Genomic DNA, 21,341 nt, shown 5'->3' with positions numbered 1-21,341 from the left:
GAGTGCCACGTGTCAGCACCAGATGAAAACGACCCATTTCTTTTTTTTTTACCCAATCCGTTTTAAAAAAACCATCACCCGACCCGTTTTAAAATTCAGTTTTTTTAAAGTATATATTTTGTAAAAACTGGAATTTGTTTTTGTAAAAACTGAAGAAAAAAAAAAGGAATTTGCAAAATATATATTTTTAAGTCTTATCAGTTTTTTTAAAGTATTCTTTTTGTAAAAACTGAAAAAAAAAAAATTTAAAAAATGCTTTAAAAACTGAAAAAATATATATTCTGCAAAAACTGGAAAAAAAAAGGAATTTGCAAAATATATATTTTTTAGTTTTTTAAAGTATTTCTTTTTGTAAAAACTGAAAAAAAAAAAGATTTTACAAAATATTTTCATTTTTTAAAAACTAATGCATATGTAGTCCACTGCTTTAGGAGTCTTTTTTTTCAGTTTTTAAAAATAATAATTTTTTTTTCAGTTTTTACAAAAAAAATACTTTTAAAAAAACTGAAAAGACTTAAAAATATATATTTTACAAATTCCTTTTTTTCAGTTTTTACATAATATATATTTTTCAGTTTTTACAAAAAAATACTTTAAAAAAACTGAAAAGACTTAAAAATATATATTTTGCAAATTCCTTTTTTTCAGTTTTTACAAAAATAAATTCCAGTTTTTACAAAATATATGCTTTAAAAAATTGAATTTTAAAATGGGTCGGGTGGTGGGTTTTTTAAAACGGATCAGGTTAAAAAAAAATGGGTCGTTTTCATTTGACGCTAACACGTGGCACTCCATCCAAAATAAGGGCATATTTGTTCCAAAGTATGACGGGAAGGGTATATATAGCCCAATAGTATAACGAGGAGTATTCTTAGACTATTTTCAAAAGCACATGGAGTATATTTGGCCCTTTGCCGTTAAAAGTTTGCCAAGTGAGGGTCAAAATATCAATACCATCCATTTTTTAGGCCATTAAGTGTAATTTACTGTTTCATAGTCCACTTAAAGGATTTGACATACAGGGTTAAGAATGTTATTTTTTCCATTCATATAGAGGAACTAATGAAAGTTTAATATTTATACTATATTAAAACTACGAATGCACTTAGCGAAATGTCATTCGCCTTTTTTACCCTTTAAAATATGTTTTCACATTAGACAAAATAGTCATTTATGCTTTTTCCTAATATTTAGGAGTTTTAAACCAACTATATTTTGTGTATTAAATTTTTCCTTTTTTGAAATATTCACTTTTCAAAATTTAGGATTCTAAATATTAGGACTTTGAAATCAACTCAAAATTGATTATTAAATCTTTCCTTTTTAAACTAGGTACTAGGTGAGAAGTCTTAATATTTAAGTCCTAATACATAAATATATTACGTTGACAAAATATGACGTCATTGTTCAGAGATTTTTCTATGAATTGAGTTACATAGAAACGATAAGTAATAGAAACGTAATTTGTGTTATCATTAGTTTTAGGCTTTAAAAATCTTTTCAAATCATATTTTCAAGGATGTGAACTATATATATACATGAATACAATATATATATTTCTATATTATATTTGTATTACTTTTTATTCAAATAATATATTATTATTTATCGTTTTTTTGTATAAATTTTAAAAATATACTCAATAATTAGAAGAAATAACTAATAATATAACGAGAGAAAGAGAAAAATAATTTATTGGTGAAAGTTAATAACAATGATTCTACAATTTTACTCTTGAAAAAAATTATTATTTTTATCAATTTGTTAATCATGTTTGAGTCTTCTAAAATAACCTTGTGAATAACTTTTAAAAAAAAATCAGAAAAACTCTTAAGTTTTCAAGAATTATATGTGATTGCTGAAATTGGAAAAGAAGCATGATAACTTATGAATTTAAAGTGATTGAATCATAAAACTGAAATAAATTTTAAGTTAAATATATTGACTGATGATTGAGAACTTCTATGAAGATTCGTCATTTTAGGGAATATTAACTTTTATTTTATAAATCAAACATGATATTTAATATATTATTTATAAAAATATTATTGAGATATTATACACGCGCCAAGTACGTATCCTAAGACTAGGTGCATTCGCCTTACCGAAATGTCGTTCGCCTTTTTTACCCTTTAAAATTAGAGTTCACATTGGATAAAATAGTCATATTAAATTATTTACCTAATATTTAGAAATAGTCATATAATTAATTGTAGTATATTTATTAATAATCATTTAATTATTTTTTTAATATTTAAGACTTTGATTTCAACTAATTTTTTTGTTAATAATTTTTTCCTTATTTGAATTAGGTAGGAAGTCCTAATATTTAGGAATTCAAAATTAATATAATTATACTTATAAATATGGTACTATATTTTTCATCCAATAAAAAATAATTATGCACAATCTAAACATGTATTTTCAAAGTCTTATTTTTGATATTGAAAGTTTTGTTAAAGTACGACAAAAACAAATAGGTGCTTAACTTATCAATTTCTAATTCAAACAAGGATATAATAGATAACAAAATAATCCATTTGTTTGGTATTAGACGTCTTTTATCACTCGATAATACTTTTTCTGGAAAAAAAAAGTTAAAAGTAAGTAAAAAGTAATTATAATTTATTATAGGTTTAAATTACTCTTTGTCGTAGAATTATAGAAAAATTAATTATATCTTAATAAAATAATAGATTTTTATTTTTATTTTTGTAAAAAAATTATGTTTGATTTTTCGGAGTATATGATAGTATGTCCATTATCCTTTAATCTAACACTCCTTCTATAAGTTTTATGTACTAAAACGTAAATACACATTTTACTGGTATAACTAGATATAAACTAACCCAATATCCATAATTATGATACTCTTTATTTCACTATCAAATCTAACAAATGCTTTTAAAATGACACATAAGAATTGAATGCCAGATGTAGGCAGACATGCAAAGCGCGTACATTAAAAGGCCGCCCTTCACGAAGTATTGATCGATATTTTTACCCATCAAAAATAAATTTTTAGACAATCTAGCTAATTGAGATCAATATTCTATCATTTTCTGAAATTTATATTTCATAATATAATTTTATATTATAACTCAAATACATTATTCAAAAATATAATTTTAAATTTTAAATTATATATTTATTAATATAGATACGCGCGGCCTCTAGCGAGATGTCGTTTGGCTTTTTTACCCTCTAGAAATATATTTCACATTATACAAAATAGTCATTTGATTATTTCTCTAATACTAGAAATATGAATAGTCATTTAATAGTTTTCTAATATTTAGGAATTCGACATCACTAGATTTTCTGTATTAAACATTTTCTTATTTGAACTAAATAATATAACATATTAGTATAAGAAAAATAATAACAAAGAAGAATCACAATATATTGTGGTGTGTTTCAAAAAAATCGTTTACTATTTTTATGTTCTGGGAGTACTTTTGTTTGTGATACATTTTAAGAATTAATTCTTTAAGAAATTAGGTAATTTAAGTAAAAGTTTTGAGTACTTTCAATTCCTTTTAGGTTTAGGAGTTTTTTATTTGTTATAATTAAGTAATAAAAACTTTGATTGCTTTGACCTCTTTTTAGTTTAGGAATATTTTTATAAAATAAATTAACCGATTAATTTATTGTAAGAAAAATATTACTAATTCTTTTTAATTATGTTAGGTAAAAATTTCATTAATTATTTATAAATATTTTAGGTAAACTTTTCGAGCACTTTCACCTCTGTTTAGGTTTTGGAATTTTTTATTTTTTATTGCAAAAATTTCGAGCACTTTTACCTCAAGTTTAGAAGAATGCGTTTATGCATGGAATCTTAATATTTAGGATTTTGATTTTTTTAAAATTCTACTTTATAGAAATCCCTCGTGAATTATATTATGTAACATGACTATAATTTCTTATATCTTTTTTTTTTCATAATTCTTTTTTTCGGTTACTTAAGAGACACAACATTGTGAATGAATATTAGAGGCATCCAATATGGTTTCATAACCCTTATTTTTAGTATTTGTTAACATAAGTCTCCGTAGATATCCAATATGTTGTCCAAGCCTTTTTTATTTTTTGGATCTTTTTAAAATCCTTCAAATTTGAGGTTTTTATCCTTCTTCATTAAACTTTTGATATTTTTGTTTGTATAAATTTAATATTCAATCTTAATTTTCTTTTTAACAGATTCAAGCTTAAAGTTTACAACATATCAAAACAGGTCTTGTAGGAAGAAAATTGAATTTAGGCCAAGAGATAACTGAAGTTTCCGAAGAATTCTCTCATGCTCTCTTCTTGATAAATTGCACATTCATAAATTTATTTGCCTAATAAAAGAGTTTGAAACCAATTAAAATTTAATGATCTATTGGATAAACTTTATCATTTCGTTATTGCATTCAAACTATAAACCACAATTTATTTGATATTATATTTATAGGCTCAAAATCAATGGTTATGGCAAGTAAGGCTGATTTAGCTTTGTGCGCTTTTTTATATGTCTGCAACAATCATGAAGGTTGCGTTCAACAATTCTGAAGAAAGTTTGAATCATTCTTTTTTCTCTTTATTATGATCTTACCCATTGCGATCAATTGCAGTGCACTAATTCTAAATGCAGGACCTAATGAAGTCGAACTATATTGTGTGCTCTTAGATATAAATCTATTTCTACTATTCAAACTAATGTTTGAAATTAACTATTTGCTTTATGTTTTCTATAAATATTTTCTTCTCGGATTTTTGGTATTAACCTTTGCGTTATATGTTTATACGTTCATAAGTTTGACTATATATAGCTCATTGAAGTTATTATTTTCTTCATATATAGTTTTTATTTTTCTGTAAATTTACTTTTTTGTACTTTTTATTCCTTTTACAACTTTAAATCATTAATTATATTTAAATACGCTGACTAGCTTAAGAAACTTTTTTCATAGTTGCTTTGATTAGATATTTTACTTGGTAAGTTATTATTATTGTAAAGAAATACACATCTAAATGACTAAATGATAAAGAGTCATCATTTTTGTTTCAGCATTAGATAAATATTTTGAAATTTTTAGGACAGACAACATCGTTAAGGAAAGAGAAATTATGTTAGATTCAATATTATACTAACATATTATTATCTCATACAATAAAATACCTATAATTAAAATAATATATAACTAACTTAACTGATTTGTTTATCTTTGCAAGTCCTGAAAATATCCAATTACTACATCTATGTAATCACGTTTATTTTTATCACTTAAATGACTCTTATTTTAATTTTATTTTTTATTTTACATAATTATTTTTCCTTTTTTACAAATTTTAGTTTACTGGCGTTATATGCATATGCAACGCACGTACTCTAAGACTAGCCATATGAACAAGGGCGGCTCAATAAATATGGAGGCATAAAGCAAAAATTCAACGAGAGGCCCTTTTTTTATATAAAATAAAAAATTCATATATAATTTCATTTAAATTCTGTATTTCTAGTTTTTCATATGCAAAGTTATTACTAATTTTATCTAATCCATTTAATTTATCTTGAGATATACACGTTGTGGGACTGTATTAAAATTTTAACCTTTTTTGAGTTATGAATTAATAATCGAATACTTTCTCAATTTATGATCTAGAGAGTAATTTTCAAAAAGATATTTTTTCTCAATTTATGATCAACAATTTAATCTTACTTTTTTACTATGAAAATTTGTACTTTCTCATTTAAAGCACTAAATATTCTTCTAAAAATAAATTAATATATAACTTATTAGAAAAATTTGGGGCCCCAAAAATTATGAGGCCCAAAGCAGCTGCTTTAGCGGCCTTACCCTTGGCCGGCACTACATATGAAATACATGACTTAACTAATGTTGACAAAATCTGATTGGTGGGATAATCACCTTCTTTTCCTTTCTCTTCCCATTTTTTTTATAAATGTATATTTTCGACGCTCTCAAACATAATAATCGACAACCTGTCATTTTTTGTATATTGCCTTTTTTATATATATATATTTCACTGCAACCCATCACAATCTCTGCTCAAGCAAAGATTATTCTACTCCTTGTTCCACAAGGAAAGGGAAGATAAAAATTTAATATTTCTAGTCCTTCTTCCACTATAAAGAAAAAGGATTAATTATATCATTATTACTTTGACTTGTATGTTTATTCCAAAACTTAGCAACCAAGCATTGGAAGTTCCAGATAACCTTAAATTTTTAACTCGTACTAGGATGACCCTCCTTTGCTTAGACTTTGAATTTGTGTTTGAATCTTTAAAATAAAAGAATTTTGAGTTATATACATTGAAATTTTGTATATCATCAAGTCATCTTTATCTATTGTGCAGGTAATTTTTCTTATTTTATGATTGTAAATCTCATACTTATAAAGAGACTTACATGTAGATATTATTTGGATAACCTGATAATATTACTTTTTTACACCAATATGTATATAACTTAAACTCAAAAAATAATGGATACATATTCAAAAAAAAGCTTTTTTCACTTTTAGATCCCGCCAGAAACTATTTATATTTATTAGCCGAAAAAGTGTATAAAATTTATATTATTTTTTTTATAACATACAAAATATATATATTACTACATTTTTCGGCTATTATTTTGAGAATGGTTATACAATGTCATTTTCCGTTAAAAGAAATCTAGACAGACAGAATGACGTGTATTGCTTCATAAACATTAAAGACGCGTGTGATCACTTTGTTTGTCAAACAATTTCTTGATTATAGTCAAAATTTAGCTCATAAAAAAATAGTCCATTTATTTTCATCAAGTATATAATACTATCAAGATCAAAGAGCTTAGTGTGGAAAAAGCCTACAATGGAGATACCATATTACAGTTTAAAAATTGCAGTCTCATCACTTTTAGTTATCTTTATATTAAGATGGGCATGGAAAATCTTGAATTGGGTTTGGTTCAAACCAAAAGAATTGGAGAAATGCCTCAGACAACAGGGTTTCAAAGGAAACTCTTATAGATTCTTGTTTGGAGATGTGAATGAGATGATGAAGATGGGTAAAGAAGCTTTGTCTAAGCCTATTGATTTCTCCCACGACATTTGGCCTAGAGTCATGCCTTTCTTACACAAAACCATCACCACTTATGGTATGTATACTGTCTAGTTTCATTTTATGTGTCTTAGTTTGACTGAGTATAAAGTATAAGAATATAACGAAGATTGCTGAATCTTGTAATTTTAATTTATATATATATATATATATATATATATATATAAAGGGCAGCTCGGTGTACAAGACATCCCGCATTCATGCAAGATTCGTGGAAGAGCCGCTTCCTAAGGGGTTTAATATAGACAACCTACCATAGCTAATGCAAGCATTGATAGTTGCTTCAACGGTTCAAACTTGTGACCTATAGGTCAGGAGAAAATGGTGTATAACAATATAAGAGAGTATTATTAAATGTAATATGAGAATGTTTACATTGAAAACTTACTAAATATAAAAATATGGTATTTTCTCGAAATAGACTAAAAAGAAAAATAAGACATAAGACATAAATTGAAATGGAGTATTAGAAATCCTTGCCTTCCTATCAGTGATAAATGCATGATTTAAGATAGTGGATTCAGAGGTCTGCAGTTTATTATATGTATAAGTTCTGTATTCCCCCCCCCCGAGGTCTGCAGTTTATTATATGTATAAGTTCTGTATTCCCCCCCCCCCCCCCCCTTATATATATAAGTATTTGGTAGATGTAAGCAAATGTTCAATTGAATTCACTGCATGAAGTTAAGATCACTTCTGTTTAGGCCATGTTCTGGAACAAGGTACCCAAGATCTTGAAAATAATAAGGATTTAAGTTATTGTCACGACTTAATTAGTTATAGCTAGTTAGCTACTATATTTTTTATGTTATTAATATTTATCGTAGAGATGTACTTATTATTAATCTATTAGTGATTTGTGTGTAAACATGTTTACAATGTGGCAAAATTTAAAGGGATCTTTATACAAATAGCCAGCTGTATTCGTTATTTATTTTTCTTAGCTGGTGAATTATACACTGATTATATACAATTATATATATATATATTATACTTGAATTATTTATATATTATATATCCATGACCTGTTTTAAATTAAGCGATTTGGAGACGGCTATTTAGGTTAAATTTTCAAAATTTTAAACTCAAAAGTTGTTGTACTTTTGTAGGTAAGAATTGTTTGGCGTGGTACGGGCCAAGACCAGCAATTGTTATCGTAGACCCTGAACTTATAAGGGAGGTGCTAACGAAAATCTACGATTTTCAGAAACCACCTGGCACTCCACTTACTAAGTTGGCAGCAAATGGACTTGCTGGTTATGAAGCAGATAAATGGACTAAACATAGAAGACTTATCAATCCTGCTTTTCACCTTGACAAATTGAAGGTTTTTAGTATGAAACTATGTTAGTGTCAATTTGCACTACTTTTTTTTGAAGTAGTTTATTATAGACTTGCTTAAGAATTCCGCATGTGTGAGCTTGCTCACATAGTCAGTCTCAAATCCAGATAAAGGAGGAGGGTTACGGTAGGCTGACAGTCAGCATAAAGTTTTTTGTAGACTTGCTTGAAAACTCCGCCTATGTGAGTTTGCTGACGTTTTCAGTCCCAAAACTGATAAAAGAGGAGGGTTGCGGTAGGCTGACAACCAACGTAGAATTTGCTAAATTGTTGACTTGCTTAAGGTTGGAGTTTTTATTTTATTTTTTGGTTTTACTTACCATTATGTTGTGGGATTAGGGAAAATTGGGGTGATGAGTATCGAACCCGCACCTGTTGTGTGAAACATTCTAATTGATGTCACTGGACTATAAGTTTTGGTGGTTAAGGCTAGATTCATAATTATTATAATAATACTTTTTATATTTTGTTCGGGAGTGTAATGCCTTTTATATGCAAAAAAGATAAAAATTGGAAACTAAAGCTCATTTGATCTATCACCACTACTTATCAAAGGAGGATCTAAGGTGAGTTATGTGGATTCAACTGAATAATTTGCCTTTAACTCAAATTTTATATACATATACAAAAAGAATTTGAACGTATACATATATTAAATCATACATATTATGATAAATCACTGATTTTAGATCTTGGATTCGTCTCTGCTACTTATTTTGATCATGTATAATGCATAACGTGCAGCATATGCTACCTGCATTCCAAGTGACTGCTAGTGAGATGTTGAGCAAATGGGAGAAAGTTGTCTCTACAGAAGGAACAGAGATAGATGTGTGGCCATATCTACAAACTTTGACAAGTGATGCCATTTCAAGAACTGCTTTTGGCAGTAGTTACGAAGAAGGAAGAAAGATTTTTGAACTTCAAAAAGAGCAACTGGAATTACTTTTACAAATAGCACGCTCATTATACATCCCCGGATGGAGGTACAATTACTGATTTCATTGGATTCTAAATTAATCTCTATTGTATTTAAATATGTGATTTCTTCTAATGAATGCTGGTGAGACTCGAAAGCATATCGTTGATTGCTTTGATACCATATTGAATTGTACGATCACCTCATCAAAAAATTTAAACTGATTGAGAAAACTACACTTTTTTCCTTCTTTTAGTATTATCTGTTGTTCTTTTCGTTTCGATTTCTTACTATCTTGTTGTTGTTACTGTTTGGTGCTATTGTTTTTTTTTTGTCTTTCGTGAGCCGAGGGTCTATCGGAAATAACTTTTCTACCTTCATGGTGAGGGTAAGATCTTTGTTACACACTACTCTCCCCAGACCCCACTTGTGCGATTACACTAGGTTTGTTGTTGTTATATTTAAGGGAAAATGGCCAAATATACCTCTCTACTTTCATATATTGTCTACATTTAACCTCCGTTGTACTATCGGGCCAAATTTACCCTTACCGTTATACTATCGGGCCAAATTTACCCCTACAATCAACAAACTTTTAAAAATACCCCTTGATCTGTTAAGTAATCCAAAATCTCCCAAATTCTTTTTATTAAATCACTTGTTGTTCTTCTTGCTCCATTATTTTCAAAAATTACTATTGATGTGAATGTTAGAGTTACTAGACTATACAAAAATTACTATTGGTTTAGAATTTTATTTATTTTTAATCATATACACACCGTAGACTTTAGTGGGTCTATTTATTGTGTATTATATACAGCTGATCATCATGTATGTACACGTATATTCAAATATATTTTGTCATTGCCTTGTTAGTATAGAGTTCGATCGACTAACTTAAGAGTGCACAATGTGTGAGAATTTAATTAAAGTAAAGTTGAATTAGACAATATAAAGTCTCCGAGGAACTTCAATTTTATTCACTAATACTTGCAAAGTCTCCGTACATTTGGTGCAACGAATTCATTAAAATTGGGATGTTGAAAATACTTTTAGAATTTATAAAAGCTACCTAATTTAGATTTTTCAATTTACTATACTTTGTTTATTCGGTTGTATTATTTAATATATATTTTCTCTAATTCAGAAAGCAGTTAAATGCCAATTATTTCAAAAATAATGGACCAAGAAGAACAATAAGTGATTTAAATAAAAAGAATTTGAGAGATTTTGGATTACTTAACAGTTCAAGGGGTATTTCTAAAAGTTTGCTGATTGTAAGGGTAAATATGGCCCGATAGTATAACGGTAGGGGTAAATTTGGCCCGATAGTATAACAGAGGTTAAATATAGACAATATATGAAAGTAGAGGGATATATTTGGCCATTTTTCCTATATTTAATTATGTGTTCATAGGCCATGTTGTTGAAAATTCCTTAATGATGGCGAGACTCCAACGCAGATCGTTGATTGCTTTGGTACCTGGTTAAATTGTGTCATCATCTTATTTAAAAGTTTAAACCGTTTGAAAACATACAATTTTAGTTACTTAATTACGTTTTCAGTATCTACTATGAAACCTTTCTTATTTGCAACTTCAATTCTACTTAATTTCTTGAACCATAGGTTTATGCCAACAAAAACAAACAGAAGGATGAAGCAAATCTTTAACGAAGTGCGCGTATTGATATTGGGAATTATCAAGAAAAGAATGAGTATGATTGAAAATGGAGAAGCTCCTGATGATTTATTGGGTACATTATTGGCATCCAATTTACAAGAGATCCAATTACATGGAAATAATAAGAAATTTGGTATGAGTATTGATGAGGTGATTGAAGAGTGTAAGCTATTTTATCTTGCTGGGCAAGAGACTACTTCAGCTTTACTTGTATGGACTATGATTTTATTGTGCAAGTATCCTATTTGGCAAGAACAAGCTAGAGAAGAGGTTTTGCAAGTCTTTGGAAGTGATGAACTTGACTATGAAAAGTTGAATCAGCTAAAAGTAGTAAGTATTCTCTCCATGTTACTTCAAATTAAAAAAAAATTCTATCCTCAACCTAAACAAGAAATAGTATGTTTTACTAAAAAAAGTTTTTTTAGTGCTTATCTTTAAAAAAAGTGTATAGTTTAGAAAATTCAGATGTTTGGCCAAGCTTTTATAAAAAAAATAAATATTTTTAATTAGTAGCAGAAACTGTTTTTTAGAAGCTAAAAATGTAGCTTTTCTCATAAGCACTTTTGAACTTTGGCCAAACACAAATTACTGCTCTAATATAGGTAAAAGTATTTTTTAAATTAATTAGCTAAATACTACTAGACAAAAATATATTTTTGAAAAGCACTTCTAAGAAAAATTACTTTTCAAAATAAATAGATTAAGTTCGGCTAAACATGCTATAAAAGAATTTTTACACTATCAATTATCTTAAAAGATAATCGTTGGTAATAATAGTCCATAACATCCTAGAAAATAATGTAGGTTACCTTCTATAATAGATAAATATATACTGACAGTGTAAACGTTCTTTAAACTGACAGTATATATAAATAAAATTCTCGAGAAAAAAACATGTTATCGTGATGGTAATATTCACTTGTGAACTTTTTATAGGTGACTATGATCTTAAATGAAGTCATGAGATTGTATCCTTCAGGATATTTCATTAATCGAATGGTAACCAAAGAAACAAAGTTAGGGAATTTATGTTTACCAGCTGGGGTGCAACTTTTATTAGCAACAATTTTGTTACATCATGATACTGAAATATGGGGAGATGATGCAATGGAGTTCAATCCAGAAAGATTTAGTGAAGGTGTAGCCAAAGCAACAAAAGGACAACTTGTGTTCTTTCCATTTAGTTGGGGTCCAAGAATTTGTATTGGCCAAAACTTTGCTATGTTAGAGGCTAAGATGGCAACTGCCATGATTTTGAAACACTATGCATTTGAACTTTCTCCATCTTATGCTCATGCTCCTCACCCACTGCTGCTTCAACCACAATATGGTGCTTATTTAATTTTGCATAAGTTGTAGAAATGATTAGAAGGGGAGTCATCAGCTTGTTTGGATTGCTATTACATGTCGTTTCATAATGTATCGTATAGTATTTTACTGTATTATATTATATTGTTTGATTAAAACAACGTTTTGATAGATTGTATTGTTTGCCGTCAGTGGCAGAGCCAGAATTTTTATCAAGGGGTATCAAAATATAAATAATTAGATGCATCGAAAAGTCAAGGGGAGTCAAGTATTGTAAATATACATAAAATAAAAAAATTTATCTAGCAATATAGTGTAATTTTCTGGCGAAGAGGTTTCGCTTGACACCCCTTGGTTCAATATGGCTCCGCCAGTGTTTGTCGTCGTTTCATGATGTCATACACCAACAATATGAAGAATAAACTTGCAACATTAGTAAGAAAAAATAGGATACATAGTAGAATTATTATATAAAAAAGTACGGTAAACGATAAAATATGATTATTTAATAATTTGGGGGGGGGGGAGGGGGGGGAGGGAAGATGAGAGAAAAAGCAAGGAAACAATGCCACCACACCAAATCCGTCGTTCCATAAATTATCACTTTTCGTCGTTGCATAATGATGGATTTAACAATATGATACACTAAGTTGTTAGAGCAATTGTAAAATTATTTCTGTGTGACCTATAGATCACATATTCGAGCTTCTGAAAACAGTCATTAATACTTGTATTAAGGTAAGTTGTCTACCTTAATACAAACTCAAGGTGTAATTCTTCCCCGTCACACTACGTGAATGCGAAATATTTTGTGCGCTAGGCTGCCTTTGTAAAAATGATAAGCTGGAACTTTGTTATCAAACCTATATGTATCATTGTAATCAACTATCAAAGAATTACCTTTTCTTGTAAGATATTTATCAGACTCTTCAATAAATTTAATAGTACTATTATATATGGCTTATTAATGCAACTTGTTGGAAACCATTTCACTTTCGCAAGTCTTTATTTATTGTCTTTTTTTATAACTGCATTGTTCGAATCAATTTATTTATACTTTGACTATTCCATAAGGTACTTTACTACTTCCGGCCAATACATATTTTTTGTTAGTTCTTTTTTTCAAAGCTTAGACATATAAGATAAATCAAAGCGCTTACCTTAAGACTAGATTTATGATTGATTTAAAATTATTATTCATTTTTTAAAATAGACTTAAAAAATAAGTGCACATAAAATGTTCATTTTTCTATTGTGTTACTAAAGTTATTTTTGAAAAAAAAAAAAGAAGAAGACAAGTTAACCTACTACAATCATATACCAATAATAGATTAGTAAAACTCATATAGATATATATCTACCTGTATATTTTATGAAAATCGAGATCTTGAAGTTGAGTTACTATTTTATTTCAATTTACTCCTTATGATATTTGACTAATTACTACTTCCAGTCTATCTTAGTGATCCTATTGCTCTTTTACACATTCTTTTAAAAAATATTAATGAAGGTTTTTTTTTACTACTATAACCTTATTTAATACTGAGGGCAAAGTAATTATTTTGGACCAAATATATTAACAATCAAGATAACTAATATGGACCAGAAGGAGTATATTTAACCTTTAATTAAATAGAAAGTGTGATTTTACTCCGATCATTAATGGAAGTTAAAAGAGAAAAATGGATTGTTTAATTCTTAGAAAGGAAAAGAGTTAATACCGTAACCCCCGCCTAAACTATATAATTTTTGTCAGTTACCTACCTAAATTATCGCCTATCCCCGAAAATCCCCTGAACTATGTTCCCTTTCATAATATAACCCCCTCGTCGCTTATGTGGCATTAGAGGTGGGCATCGGTGGGCATCGATCGGTTCGGTTCGATTGTGAATATTATCGGTCTAGCATATCGGTTTATAAATATGCTAAACTGATAACCGAACCGATAAAATATCGGTTATCGGTTAATCGATTATCGACCGTTATCAGTTTACATAAGAAACATAGTATATAATGCACATAGACTGAACTTCACTCACTGAAGTTTGCATAATCAGATTCCAAAGTTGCTTTACTCATTGCAAGTTGCTTACTTGACCACATGATACCATTTGCAAGTTCCCTCAATTTTTCATATTACAAACAAAGAAAAGGAAGTAATCAAGTAAGGAATGTTTTTACATAAAGTTAACCTGCAGTTAAGCAAGAAAGAAAAAAACAATTTATTGGAGTCTAGACGTCACAAACGATATCCTGTAGCTAATTCGGCGAGTGAGTAAAGGAAGAATAGTGAATGTTAAGGAGGTTATATCCTACCTCAAATCATTCAAGAAGCTCAAAATTAAATTTCAAGAGTACATCTCACTGCTACCGTTGATGGAATGAAAAATGAAGACTTGCGGCTGAGCAAAGTTCGGAGAAGGCCAAGCCCTAGATGTATTTATATACTTAAGGATAAAATTATAATTTTATTAAATTTTATTGGGGGTTGGTTAATCCGTTAATAAAATTGGATAACCGAGATCCGAACCGATAACCCAATAAGTTTTTTTTGGTTTGGGCTATCGGTTTTACCCGATATATGCCCAGCCCTATATGGCATAATGCGTATAATAAATCGCCAAAGAGCACGTGAAAGCTGAAAAAACCATTAAAATGGCCCACCAGAGAGTGTTTAATGGCTAATTAGCCTTTCTTTTTTAAAATTTATATTTCTTTTTATTTTTTCCTCTTTTTTATTATTTTTTATTTTTTTAATATCACCTTCCTTCCTCATCTTTTTACCTTTCTTCTCTATTTTTTCATCTGAATTCATCTAAAATTCTACCTCCCTCTTGTCAAAACCCTAATCTTCTGTGCCGATTCAGGAGCAGAACCCTAGTTTTATCCCGATTTTTGAACAAAAGCAAGAATAGACAAAGCAATTGAGGTTAGACCCAAAATTAATGGAGATAATCGCTATTGAGAGAAGGTGAAGTCATTCTCCGATGAGAGCAAATAGAAAATGAGTTTTTGATAATTGACCCACTAGTTTTAACCCTAGCTTTTTTTTATTTTTTCGTGTAATTTTTTATAATGATATAATAAAGAGTATTAAAATCTTTATTAAGTCTATTCTTAAGATTAAGCTAAACAAATATCCACAAAGATTGCTACATGACAGATTTTAAAAATAATTTGGAGCGTTTATTATACGCACCAGTAAGAATGTGGCAGATTTTTTTTAATTATGAAGTAGATATAGTTAGGCCGACAAAGTTGTATAATTTAGTCGGTTTTAGGGTAATATTAACTCAAAGGAAAAAATAAATACCACATTTAAATAAACTTTTCCGTCCTTTTCCATTTCTCTACAAAAACTGTGTAAAACCCCTCAATTTCTCCTCCATTTTCCCTCTCAAATCTCAAACTCCAATGGACGAAAATCATTATTTCTCTATACCCAATTCAGGTTCATCTCTGAAGCAGAAGTTGAAAAACTCCCTTTGCTTCACTGCCACCTTTCTCCTCCGCCTCCGCCGTCATCCTCCGATGAGAATCCGCCGCTGATTTGGGGACCCTTTGAGTTATTCGCTGAATTTCGAAGATGTATTTGATGAAGAAGAAGCCCCTTTGGGTAATTTCACTTCTAGACTCCCTCCTTCCCCGCCGGTGAAACCTATGTCTCTGACGGGAATTACTGCTGCCAGTTAAAGTAATTAATGTGTAATAACTTTTGAGCAGTAGTTGTAGTAACTTACCTTTTTTTGTTCTTTCTTAAAGTGGAGCCGGGAACGTAGAGTAGTGGAGCCACCTGAGCGAAACATAAATTTATATATAAAAATTCACTAGAATTGCCATATATGATAAGTAGGTCTGAATCCAAATTTAAAAATGCAATGAGTTCAATTATAAAAACCTTAAAAGTTGAACTGCTCTTTGTATTCAATATTCTAAATCTGCCTCTGATTAATGGTCTTTGTATTCAATATTCACTGCTTTGTTGTCATCTTAAAAGTGAATTGTCTTTGATCTTTTTTATGAGTGTAAATAAATTGGAAGAATTTCCAGCTCTCTCGTATAACTAGTTATGACTTTGCTGTTGGTAACTGGTATGTGAATTAAATGAGGGAGACATATTATATACAATTGGAATTTGCAGTGAGGCTAAAGTAAAAAAGAGTTATAACGAGGGAACTAATTATGAGTAAGATGCATGAAACTTGAGAAGTCCCTCCTCGAAAGGAAAGAGGGACGAGTTTTACCTACTATTGGATTTGAACCAATGACTCTCGCCGTATGAAAGCGATACTCTAACCGCTGAGTCAAGTAGGTCAAGGATCTTTCTTTTGCTGTTCTCTGGCCAGATCTAGGTGTGAACCAGGAGCTTGCCATTGTGGAGAGAGAATGGATATGTCAATTACTACTCTGCGTATCTGATGTGTGCTTCGGAGTATTGGAATACTGATCAGAGGCGGGCGACGGTAGAAAGGAGGTAAGAGTTTTTCTGATAAAAAGACGTGTTCCCTAGTAATAACCGTAGCTTCAGTGGCTGAATTTTGTAACGAAACAGAGAAATGGGCAGTTCTAGATGTTTGCTTAGTGGTATTAATTTTATATTTTGGTCATTAGTTTACGTATTATTAATTGAGTCTTGTACTTATTTTGCTTTTAGTCCCTACAAGTGGCCGTAGGATTAGTTGCCACATGTCTCATCCGGTAGAAGCCTTGGCCTTTTATTTCAGTGTATTTCCCTTTTGGTAGCTATGTTGAATGAAAATCAGATTTTTTATCTTTTAATTTCTTTTCTCTTTCTTTGAATTTCTCTTTCAAGTTTTCAATGGCGAATCCACCGTGGGATTCGCTACAATTGGTATCAGAGCCGACGATTCTCAGCTGTTCATCGGATAGACAGAAAACTATGGATTCCGGCAGAGCACAAAATCAGTTAGAGCAGCAGATTCAAGCTTTTATGGCTAGATCGAACAGAAAAATTCAGCATTTAGCAGAACGATATCATCACCTTTCCAGGACCTTCCATAGTTCATCAAATCAGTATGAGGCTCAAAGATTGGAGAGTGAACAATGGATTTCCGATGGCCCGTACGCAAATCATCAGTATGCCGGTGCAAATACACATTGTTATCGAGAATCCTCTGGAGTTGAGCAGTACCATAAAAATCTGTATGCGTACACTTACCCTCATCCATATTACAGACCAGACCTGAGTTGCAATCCCTATGGCGTTGAGTATTGCCATGGTGATTCGCGAACTTGTCCTTACCAGGTTCCATATGCTTATCATTTTGATGGTAACTATCTGGGTTCCTATTTTGTTCAGTTGGGTAATGGTTCTGTAGTGTTAGTGACAGCTGCTCCAACTACTCCTACATACAGAGATGAACAAACAGTATTGACAAAATTCAGGAAGAATAGGAAGAAGAGAAGATACCTTAATGTCTGCAGTGGTCGTATCGAAAAACACAAGAAACATCCTGGAAGTAAACGAAACGCTGGTAAAATGCACCACCTTGGAATCCTCTTCGACGAATACCATCTAAGTTACTTCGGAAAAGTGGGCAAGACATATTTTCACAAACGCATCAACTTGTTTGGAACATCCACTCTCTGCAACGACGTTGAAGTACATGAGGATGAAGAAGAAACTTCTGTTAACTGTGATGCATGTGCGTTACTGGAAATTGAAGTTAAAGAGGAAGGAAGTTCAGTGGAAGACCAAGTGCTTGATGAAAGTTCTCACACAAATGAAACTCTGGAAATTAGCCCTAATGAGATCACAACGTGCAATGCAAGTCCCGTGATTCCATTTTTCACCAAATACGTTCTTGCCTTTACCATTGAAGACCAAAATGCTTTGAAACTAGAAGATGAAGGTGAGGAAAAGCCATCACCGATAGAAAATGAAGGTGCTGAAGCTTATGAAAACAAGGTATGCATAGTGTTTGATGAATGTCCTCAAAGGGACGAAACTGAACTACAAGCTGAGTTTTGGTCAACAAGAACAAAGAAGAATAGTAATTACTCGGAATCATTGACTTGGTATGAGGTACACAATCTTCTCCGGGCTTGCAACGGAAACTTGGATACCACTACATTGATCGAAAATCTCACCAGATATTCTGCTAATTCAACTCAAATTCCCCTTTCGATGGTTTTGTTTGGCCCTATTTTCTATTATAGGCACGAAGGGTCGTATCATCAATCAATATTTCTATTCGTATCAGCTACTATTCAGTTTGATAATTGTAGGGACCATTTGATTGTTGAGATGTTGGGACTTCTTAACCACCATAAGTTTGCACGTGTGGTTTTCTTGTTATTCGCTGTTTGGCGTACTGTTAATTGGGGATTTTATCTTGATCTTAATACTGCCTTGATCAGTGTTGTTACAATGCAATTGAAATGGACTGATGTTTGCTTGACTGGTGGTGTTTATCTTTGTGCAATGGCTCTTTTTCCACATTCGATTCACTGAGATTCTCTACCTTCGTTGTCAATGAGTATGTGGATGGATCAATTTTTGGGGAGCTTCTGATGATGTTGTTTCCATCTATAGCAGTATTTTTTGTGGTTCAATTCTTCATAAGAAATAATATCTCATCTCGGAGTTCTATTATGGGTGGTACCATGAGAAAGGCCAAACCAATATTTTTCGAAAATAGTACATTGGTGTTAGTTTTTAGCGAAACTTTTGAAAAGTTGGCCACCTTCACGAGGGAGTTACTTCATAAAGGAAGTTCTATGGTCATTAGATATTTCAATTCATGCGAAGGAGTTACTCATTGGAACCATGTAATTCTCTCTTTTCTTGCTTGGCAATGGGATGAGAAGAGCATATTCATTTTATCAACACTTAGGGGTACTTGAGCGTCATGTGCTATTCAGTTCTCTTGGGGATATCCAGGGAATTGAACATAAGAGAGTTTGTTTGATTGCAATGAAGTTATTGAAAATCTTATTATATGTTACAACTTTACATGTCAATGGTGATCCTGCTGAAGAGGGTGCGATTGGAGAAATGCAATCAAGTGCTTCTTGGAGTGTTTACAAGGGGATTTTCTACTCATTCTGTTCATTGCTGGCTTCACTTCTTAACTACCCTGTGAACTCTACTGAAAGTTTGAAGGATCTGGAGTGTGGAATAATATACTCCAGTTTGCACGTCTTTATTAAATATCTTTACTTTTACAGCTTTAAACTGAATGAACCAATTGTCTTTGAACCTGGAGGAGGCATATTATTTGCGGGGTCAATATATAAAGACAATGATGAATTCCTTGAGGTGTTGCTTATTCTAAGTTACCTTGGTTGTGATACATTTGAAGTGGAGTTCTTGATGAAACATATTGTGTTGTGGCGTTCTTGCATTTGGAACTTAGATGCAAACCTGATAATCCTTAATTCTTTTGTTGGAGTCGGTTGTTCCTATTTGAGAATTTCATTGGAAGATCTTAATAATGGCGATGTTAGGATAGCTGTGGACTTCCTAGCATTTTTATTGAAGAGGTTTGAACTATTTCCAGAATATAAAGGAAGAGAATTTCATACTAACAGGAACTCTTGTCAGCATAGTCATGAATCTGTTACTGGACTACGTAGATAAATATGCCTATTATTCAGAGGTGCCTGATCCTGGTAGTTGGGTAAGTGGTGATTATGCTAGTTTCTTGCCTCTCCATTCTGTTGCATATGTTTTTAGCACAGTTAGTGTAGAGGTGGTGAAAAAAGAGGCTGAGAACTTTGAGTGTCTCCAATATTTTCAAGTGTTCCCTTCAGTTGGAGGAAACAACTTTGCACTAGGAACTTTGTTAATTTCAGAGATTAGGGGAGAATACCCTGATTGCATGAGCTTCAACAACACAGAGTTGAAGATGGAGGCTGCATATTCAAGAGAGTAAGTAAGAAGTTCCATGATTGAGCAATGGAGCAAGAAGGTCGTGGATGGACATTCCCATTACAATTATACATTTACTATTATACAGAGGTCCATTACAATTATATTGGACGAGATAATATTTCTACCACAGTCAAGGAGATCACTTTATTCAAGAGGTGGCACAATTGTAGGATTAGTTTGCAAGTTTACTTCACTACTATTCCGGAGTCAAACTAATGCAGTAGTGCCTGATTTTGTTTTTGGAGGTTATTGGTTCACAATTTGTGGTTCTCTGCAGTTTCAAGAGTTTGGAACATCAATCCAATATGTAAGCTGATGAGGCTGTTCCAGGAATTCCAGATTTATATGAACCTTGAGGACAAGGTTCTTCCAAGGGCGATGGAATGTAACGAAACAGAGAAATGGGCAGTTCTAGATGTTTGCTAGTGGTATTAATTTTATATTTTGGCCATTAGTTTACTTATTATTAATTGAGTCTTGTACTTATTTTGCTTTTAGTCCCTACAAGTGGTCGTAGGATTAGTCGCCACATGTCTCATCTCATCCGGTAGAAGCCTTGGCCTTTTATTTCAGTGTATTTCCCTTTTGGTAGCTATGTTGAATGAAAATCAGATTTTTTATCTTTTAATTTCTCTCCTCTTTCTTTTAATTTCTCTTTCAAGTTTTCAATGGCGAATCCAATACAAATTTCATGCAAGTTAGATTTTGATTGTATTGGCTTAACATATCTTGTTAGTCAGGATTTAATTATAAATATAATGTTAAAACATCAGGTAATCATAGGGTAACATGAAATGACATTACTATATCATTGAGATAAAATTTCATTTTACACAAACTAAAAAAAATCTTGTTCAAGTCGTAGAAATAGTCATTAATACTTGTATAGTTGTATTAGAGTAGACTGTTTATGTCACGCCTTTGGGGTGCGGTACTTCCCCAAACCTTATGTGAACGCGAGATGCTCTGTATAGTAAGTAGTCCTTTTCTTGTTGAGAATATTGCTAAAAAAGAAAACTTCAAATTTGTTTATGGGGATGCGACCCTAAGATAAAAGATGTTCCACATAAAGCGACATATG

At 31.0% G+C, this 21,341-nt stretch overlaps 2 protein-coding genes across 3 annotated transcripts; both read left to right on the top strand.

Annotated features, from left to right (window-relative positions):
* Positions 1-6,840: 6,840 nt before the first annotated feature.
* LOC104119197 (cytochrome P450 CYP72A219-like) lies at positions 6,841-12,534 on the top strand. Its single transcript, XM_070181945.1, has 5 exons — positions 6,841-7,150; positions 8,223-8,440; positions 9,199-9,440; positions 11,001-11,385; positions 11,992-12,534. The coding sequence occupies exons 1-5, from the start codon at positions 6,865-6,867 to the stop codon at positions 12,412-12,414; spliced, it is 1,554 nt and encodes a 517-aa protein (XP_070038046.1). The 5' UTR covers positions 6,841-6,864; the 3' UTR covers positions 12,415-12,534.
* Positions 12,535-15,671: 3,137 nt separating this feature from the next.
* On the top strand, positions 15,672-20,888 carry LOC104119189 (uncharacterized). Of its 2 annotated transcripts, XM_009630625.4 has the most exons (3): positions 15,672-15,979; positions 16,710-16,837; positions 17,177-20,888. In XM_009630625.4, the coding sequence occupies exon 3, from the start codon at positions 17,183-17,185 to the stop codon at positions 18,836-18,838; it is 1,656 nt and encodes a 551-aa protein (XP_009628920.1). In that variant the 5' UTR covers positions 15,672-15,979; positions 16,710-16,837; positions 17,177-17,182; the 3' UTR covers positions 18,839-20,888. The 2 variants fall into 2 exon arrangements, with proteins under 2 accessions (XP_009628920.1, XP_009628919.1); XM_009630624.4 differs by having other exon boundaries at positions 15,672-16,837.
* The last annotated feature ends 453 nt before the right edge of the window (positions 20,889-21,341 follow it).

This window comes from Nicotiana tomentosiformis, chromosome 8 (assembly GCF_000390325.3).
Source record: "Nicotiana tomentosiformis chromosome 8, ASM39032v3, whole genome shotgun sequence".
Taxonomy (NCBI): Eukaryota; Viridiplantae; Streptophyta; class Magnoliopsida; order Solanales; family Solanaceae; genus Nicotiana; species Nicotiana tomentosiformis.
This window is presented reverse-complemented; position numbering and strand designations above follow the sequence as displayed.